General features: G+C 32.1%; 1 protein-coding gene across 1 annotated transcript; it reads right to left on the reverse strand.

Annotated features, from left to right (window-relative positions):
- Window positions 1-3,383: 3,383 nt before the first annotated feature.
- Window positions 3,384-6,919, reverse strand: LOC122584706. Its single transcript, XM_043756753.1, has 3 exons — window positions 6,774-6,919; window positions 6,320-6,385; window positions 3,384-3,661 (listed from the first exon to the last, which is right to left on the reverse strand). The coding sequence occupies exons 1-3, from the start codon at window positions 6,822-6,824 to the stop codon at window positions 3,614-3,616; spliced, it is 165 nt and encodes a 54-aa protein (XP_043612688.1). The 5' UTR covers window positions 6,825-6,919; the 3' UTR covers window positions 3,384-3,613.
- Window positions 6,920-8,086: the final 1,167 nt, after the last annotated feature.

Consider the following 8,086-nt stretch of genomic DNA (forward strand, 5'->3'; position numbering starts at 1 on the left):
TTTCAAAAAGGATCAAGTGTGAACATTATCCGTCTATAAAGGATGGTCTCTGAGATTTTAAAAGTTAAAGGACGAAACCTGACTGTTTGGACAAACCACAAGGACGATTTATGTCGATCACTCCTCTTTTTAAATGGAAATTTGCTTATTGGTTGGTTATCAAAGTCACATCTTCTCAATCTATATATTCTGCCAAAACAAGGCTATGATTTAACACGGCATACTATAAAGTTTGTATCTATTTAGTTATGGCAGAGGGTAACATGACCGGACAAAAGTCAACCCGACCAAGGTATTAGCGACGACGTCGCTGTTAATACTCTGACACTAATAGGGCCCCCACTAATTTCTCTACTAATACCCTTTATGGTGGGGTATCACATTTTCCCCTGGTGGGGTTACACATCCCGTTAGTTATACATATTTGGTAAAAAAAAAAAATTAATATTCACTTACACTTAATTTCTTAAAAAATATACAGAAATAGTAAATGTATAAATGTAGATCAAACGAACTTCATCAAGGATCCGATGAACTCTTTTTTCTTTTTTGAAAATTATAAAGACTCCAAAATATCTTAAAATCATAAAAATATAGCATGTGTATTTCATTAATTCTCTTTTTTTATTTTATCTCTTTAGTACTTCTTGAACTAATTTCTTATTGTTTTCGCGTATTAAGCTTAGGAATATGTTTATTTGCTGATATGATGGCCGGACATAGTTTAGTAAAGATTTTAAGTGGGTTCGCTTGGACTATGCTATGTATGAATGATATTTTGTATTTTATAGGGGATCTTGGTCCTTTATTTATAGTTATTGCATCAACCGGTTCGGAATTAGGTGTAGCTATATTAAAAGCTTATGTTTTCACGATCTTAATCTGTATTTACTTGAATGATGCTATAAATCTCTATTAAAGTGGTTATTTATTTATAATTGAACAAAAGCGAGGAGGTGAAGCCGCTTTACCGAATTGTAGATGATTTTTTCATACGTCTATCATTCTGTTATTTGGTGAGATTAATTAGGTGCAGATATATATATATATTTTTTATAGATCTACTTAGAATATACATCATGTAGCTTTTGTTGGTTTTATGTGTTAAAATGATATGTGATATTGTCATATTACCTAACGATATTTTATGAAGTCACGTTCTGATATGGTGCCATATCTTTTTCCCCAAACCGCTTAATGTTAAAGACCAATTGTAATTTCCCAAAGGCTTCAACGCATCTCCATTAAAAGAAAAACTGTCCACCTCGTTCTTCTTGCATATATATATGGGTCGTTTTTGGAAAACGAGGAATGAATGTGTCTACTCCAATAAATCGCCTTTAATCCCATTTGCTGTCAAAGAATAGGAGAGCCTTAGTTTTCTTCGGTTACCCAATCAAGTCTCCCGCTTAAACATCACTTGGTCTCAGTGGAGTAGTTTTAATTTCTAGCTCTCCTTTTTGTAACTCTCCGAACCCCACTATGTATTCTCTAACGGCTCGCTAGATTTTCATATCAATAAAAATTCGATTTTGTTGATAAAAAGAAAAAAAATTGATATTTATTTTTTTAAAAAAATAATAGAAGTTGAATTTGATTTTGACCAGAAATCACATTTTCGAATATTCATATTCATACTATTAACAAATTTCACAAATCATTTTCAAGAAGTCCACTTTTTTAAGTTTACCCTTTTTTTTTTTGCTGGTTATGGATCTTCTGACTTCTTTTTTGGTGTCTTAATCTGTTAAGTTGACCTCTACCCACCCAAACTTTAATTCTCATATCCTTTCGAGAACCTTTACATTGACACTCACTATTGACTTTGCATGTTCGGTCAAGACTCAAGACTTCAGAATGACAGATGCGTTGTATCTCTTGTAAGCATTTGTGTAGCCATTTTCACTAGAATTATTGTTCTTCTGCACTTTCCATGGCAAGAATGCAATGGTCAGTCACTTGCTCGACAATGTTATCAAAATTGATTTTTGTATGAATATACTGTTTTTACTTTGTAAACATCCGTTACAATACCATTAGGCCAAAACTATACTTATCTCCCTCAGATCTTGGATTTCACAATGAACCAATTTCACAGTCCCTTCTCAATGCCGTCCAGCCCTTTCAGCTATAATGATCGAACTAACACCACCATCAATCTTACGTTGATTAGAGCCAACAAGGACACGTTAGTCTTATATCAATTTCATCATCACTTAATACGAGCAATATGATTGCAAAAAACTAGTTAATTCATCACTTTAATAAACCTGAGGCGTTTGACAAAACATTGAGCGATTTTAAAACCATCTACATTAGAGCAAAACACTCTCTCTCATAAGAGAAAAAACATAACCATATACAGTAACAACACAATTTTACAATTCATCATCATTCTAGAATTTATCTTCCTAAATAAGTAATGTCAAATGTGATCTCACAGGTTTTAAGTCTCAATACCGTCGATGGTGTATGAGATATGTTAAGATGTATTTGGTTTTGTATAGAACTCTCCTGGTCAATTGAGCAGGCATACGAACGTGAACAAACTCATGACAAACAATTGTAGGGATGAAACTAAGCTCTGACTGGTGAATTTTTCGTGTGAACTTGTACTCTCTTTCTAAATCTAACGATCAGCATTATAACTCAGGTACTTATTAACACCTTTATTTGTCTTATCTTTAACATTGAGCAAGTCAAATGTAAAAAATAAGAACGCTTACGTAATGAATGAAACATGTTAACATTCACCAAAATATGCTAACAAATACAATCTTTTATACGCTTATATATCAAATAAGTAGTAACAGGACTTTCAGTTATCATATTTAAAACACTGATAATTTAAAAAACTTTCTCAAGGAACAGATTGTCAGGATAATTTTTGAGAATTTTGATATAAAATGACAAGGTATAAAACACAAAAACACACTCATATTTAAGTTTAATACACTTGAAAGCTACAAAGATATCATGAATAAAACCAAAGCTTTTCAAAATCCATTCATGAAATTTGGGGGTGTATAAGCAAAGTGCAACAATCAAACTGAACCGGACCAAAGCAAAACAAAATCAGAACCAAAGACTTAAAACTAAAGATTCAAGCAGAACACTTTATCTAAAGGGCAACAAAATAGAAGTATATGGTTTCAAATCAGAAGATCGGGAAACAAAATTCATAACAAAGAATGAGAGCTGGACCTTAACATGGCTGGTCTGGTAAGGTATTCTAATTATGATGACTTTGGAGTTCAGACAAAACAAGAACAGAGGATACTACAGACAATGAGATTTAGATGCAAGCCATTTTCTGCGCATATATATGTGACTGACAAGGGAAGTGATATGCACATGTAACTATGTAAGTGACCAACAATAGATTTCTAGCAGAATTCAACTTTTGAATCATATTTTATGTTGTGAACCTAAGAAAATGTATAACCATTAGTCATGGTTGAAACGAGTAAAAACTCATGTAAAAGCATGGTCTCATGAAAGTCAAACAGTTACAATCAAAAGATAGATACCATGGCCTGTGGCCACACTAATTCACTCTGGAGCATCAAGAATTATTCAAAACATGAATCACTGCCTCATTACTCATATCCTTTTAGTGTTGTGCCTTGGCTGCAGCTTTTCTTTGCGAGTTAGCCTTCGCCTGAAGATATAAACAACAAAAGGAGTCAATAACAAACACAAATCACAAACTGGCTTCTGGAGATATGTAATTTAAAAAAAGTCAATAAGGAATCGTCATTTCAAGTTGTTTTACTCTATAATAGCTCAAACACACTGCTTCTGTTCTTTGTCTTCGAGTTGGTGTAATAACTCGTATAGTAGAATTATGTACCTCTTATCATCTAGCGTCTTGCTAAGTGATTTTAATAAAAAAGTCTTTCTGCCGTTCTAGAAAAAAAATAGCTCAAACACAAAAATAAGCTTTAAAAAGAACTGGTTAAATGGATAAAATAAATGGTTCAAAAAAGAGAAAAACCAATCAAATCGCCTTTTTGATACCCCTTAGTTATTTTTAAAAAAACTTAAGCTACTATTAAATAGATATGGTTTTCCGTTTTCAGGCTAACGGGAAGAGCAAGTCCTTTGTACTCAGATGTACATGGCCTATCTGGGGTATCCTGTGGCCGTTTCCAAACCTGATCTTAACCACCCCCAGGATTGTACCGAATGGGATTCGAACCTGAGACCTCTTGAAAAGATCTTAGGATGTTAACTACTAGGTTACCTTTTGCAGGTGTTAAAAGTTAACTTAAGTCGATATTGAAATAATATAATTTCTGTAACCATACTTGACACACTAATTACTCACGAAATAAAGGACATTAATGTTTTGACCTATCTTAACCCACCCACCCATTTTCCAAACCAGCCACAGCTATGCTGCAAGGAAACACAGGTCTAGTATATCAGAGCCCTGTATGGCGAATAGTGACTCTAAAAAGTAAAGTTATTATCAAGGGGCTTGTTTACATCTATGTGTGGATATAAGAAGTTAAAACTCTGATTACCACAAGAATTTTCATGAAACTTCATAGTTATGATGATACGAATAAGATTATTCTCACACCTAACTTTCCTTTAGAGCTCAACAATGATCTCATTGATCTCCCTTCAGACATCAATATGCTATCCTACTTTTACTTGGTCGACCCAGAAGATGCACCAAAAGTAAAGTTATAATCAAGGGGCTTGTTTAATGTGTGGATATAAGAAGTTAAAACTCATATTACCACATGAATTTTCATCAAACTTCATAGTTATGATGATACGAATAAGATTATTCTCACACCTAATTTTCCTTTAGAGCTCAACAACAATCTCATTGATCTCCCTTCAGACATCAATATTGCTATCCTATTTTTACTTGGTGGACCCAGAAGATGCACCAAAAGACCACTGCTACCCACGTTTTATACAACAAAATCCATACCCATGCAAACCGTATGATACACCGCCAAAAACCAATCGTCCAAATATCAAGTTTATACTAACAACATTTTAGCTAAACATAAGCACGCTCTCACTCGCCCCTATCAGCCATTAATAATTAAAAAAGAAGGAAATAGACACACATGGACATTCAAAACTGAAAACAAAGTAAATCAAGTCAAACAACGAAGACATGAGCCACAAATCATGTGGTCTAACATGTCAAAAGAGATGAAAAGAAGTGACTATACTTATGCATGAGTAATTGAGTATTAAACATACTAAATTTAATAAATGTTGTGACAACTACAATGAAGCTTATTTTCTAAGTGAAGCAGCTATCTCTTCTGAAAATACTTGCTCAAAGAGATAAAGAGCTTGAAAGAACCTTTGGCCTATGCTGCTAAATTTGTCAAATTATGAACTACACATTACATGAAAAACTGAATATCAGTACCAGTCCTAAATTATTCATAACAAGTGAATGCTATAATTTAAACAAAATGTTTTGATGCCCATCCGCCTGTTATATTGTCTGGGAAAAAAAAAACAAACTGGGCATCCTTGATCGTTCAGTAAGTGTGAAGCTTCCCTATATTCTAGTACACAAAAAATGTGTCATCTAAGACCACATTAACCCAATGTACAATGGTATCCACTAGATGAAAATCAGATGTTGTAAGAGTATGTTCAGATCACCAAATTTAACTCATATGTTCTGATGTCATTCTGAAGAAAAAGGACACACAAAACTATATCCAACACCCAAGTGGGACTTGAACCGCCATTCTCTTTGTTAGAAATATCTCAAGTACACACCTTGTCACCTTGATAAAACTAAACGAAAGGTCATTTGCTTCCCAACTAGCTGATTCTAAGACGTTGAGTGAACATCATTCCTATAAAGCTCGAGCAAGAAGAATGCAAGCTTTGAAACATAATATCACACGAAATCCAATTTTTTTTTTAGACTACTTATCTTTAAAAAAAATGCCCTAACACCAGGTCAACTAAAGCTTCCATATACCGCAGAAACCGAGAAAACAAAAAATAAAACAGCATAACTTAACTCTAAAAAATTCAACCTTTGAATTTCAAAAGTTGAAAGCTTACTTAAAACGTTAGCCAGCAAAAACAACATAACTTAACACCTAACATACAAGAGCCGCATTCACAAAATCCACATAGAGAAAATGAAACTGGAATCCTTGAACCATAGTCCATAGGAATAAACTAAGAACATAAAACAAATGCAACATGGTCCCACTATATTGAAACCCATTTCGTAACCAGTTAAACTCATCCAGTACAAATAATAAATATTTAATACATATAAAAGTATAAAATGCAAGTAAGATGAGTGCAATACCTTAAGGTATTTAAACTTCAGACTTCCGTAAACTAGTCCAGCGGTGACAGCGGACACACGAGCAACCTACATTTACCAAAATACAATAACTAACAACATATAAACTCACTAAGATCAAGTTTCATTTAAATAGTCATATACATTAAATTGCTATCCATTCTATGTAAACTTAATTAGAGCCGGCAATAAGTCGATACACTAAAGATCAATACTAATAATAATATAACTAAAACAAATATGCATAATAAATTTAACTGTTATATATGTGTCTAATATATGTATATATTTTCTTTGAGCATCATAGATAAACAATTGACACCACATATAGGTTTATTTAATTAATATTTTTACTATATTAATTAAATAAAATGATAAATATAAACCCTAATAAAACAAAAGATAAATCCTACAGATGGATTAATTAATTAATGAAATAAAGAAAGATGAGATTTACCAGAGCGAGAGTACTGGTGCCGGAGTAAGGGCCGGGAACAGGTGGTGCCATCGGAAAAAAAGTATATATTCAACGGCCGAATTAACTAGAGGAAGAAGAAGAATAAAGAGAGCAAATTTCTATATCTATAGATCTGGTATATAGTTTTAATAATAAAAATAAAAGTAAAATAAAAACAAAGCCCTAATGTTTTGTTGTGGGGTTTTACTTTTTGTGTTGTTAATTGGTGGACAAGAAATAGTTTGGTTCGGCCCAAGCCCAATGTGAACTTGGAATATTGTTTATGAGTTTATCTGTAAACTTTTATACTCATCAATTATTGCCAAACTATCTAATAAAAAAAACATTCTTTTTTTTCATTCAAATTTTTAGACTTTGAAAAAACCAAAAAGTACTCTTCTCAATTATTCACTCATTTAAACATTTTTATCTTATATACCTCTAATACCCTTAATGAAATAATTTAAGGTATTAATACCCCAACACTTTTATATTCACTACTATCGTTGACCACATCACCGTTCTCATTGTCGTCTTCATTGCCGCCCCCACCACCGTTACAACCAACACCTCCGCCATCACTATCATTGCGCAGACATAAGTCTATTTTTTTCAAAAGGGATTTGCTTCTTTTCTTTTTAACATAAAAGTTTTTTATTAAAATATTTTTCTTTATTAATGGTATGGAAAATAGCAATGCAGGGAATCCTTATATCATTATCATCATTATCATTATATATTATAAAATTTAAAGGATGAAACTTTGTTAGGCTAAATCATCTTTCTTTCATAATGATATTAAATAATCTTCATGTTAACTTTTGTTAATTATATGTTTTGAAATACCATAAGCCTTTATCTTTCTTTCTAATTACTTGAAGCCCTTTATGTTTAATGGGTTGAGAAAGCTTATTATAAAAGTTAAAAGATGAAACTTTACTAGGCTAAATCATCTTTCTTCATGATAATATTAAAATTTTTTGTTAATTTTTGTTAATTATATGTTTTTGGAATACCATAAGCCTTTATCTTTCTTTCTAATTACTTGATGCCCTTATGTTTAATGGGTTGAGAAAGCTTATTATGAATAATAAATTTTGGTTAATTATTATTTTAATTAATTAATTGTGGTTTATTAAAGTTTTTCTTTCATTGTGTCCTTTTGGCTTTTTGGTTCAATAATGATGTATAATCTATATCTATATCTATATTCGTATTCCTATGATAATTATAGTATACTATATACGATCATGGGTTTTAATAACAGAAACTTACGTAGTGGCGATTGCATTAATTGCTTGATTTTGCATCCC

The sequence above is a fragment of the Erigeron canadensis genome, chromosome 1 (genome assembly GCF_010389155.1).
Source record: "Erigeron canadensis isolate Cc75 chromosome 1, C_canadensis_v1, whole genome shotgun sequence".
Classification (NCBI taxonomy): domain Eukaryota; kingdom Viridiplantae; phylum Streptophyta; class Magnoliopsida; order Asterales; family Asteraceae; genus Erigeron; species Erigeron canadensis.

Coding starts and splice junctions, on each gene's coding strand:
- LOC122584706 (XM_043756753.1), bottom strand. CDS start 6,824: ATGGCACCACCTGTTCCCGGCCCTTACTCCGGCACCAGTACTCTCGCT. Junction 6,386..6,773: donor GCACCAGTACTCTCGCTCTG/GTAAATCTCATC, acceptor TGGTAAATGTAG/GTTGCTCGTGTGTCCGCTGT. Junction 3,662..6,319: donor TGAAGTTTAAATACCTTAAG/GTATTGCACTCA, acceptor TTATATCTTCAG/GCGAAGGCTAACTCGCAAAG.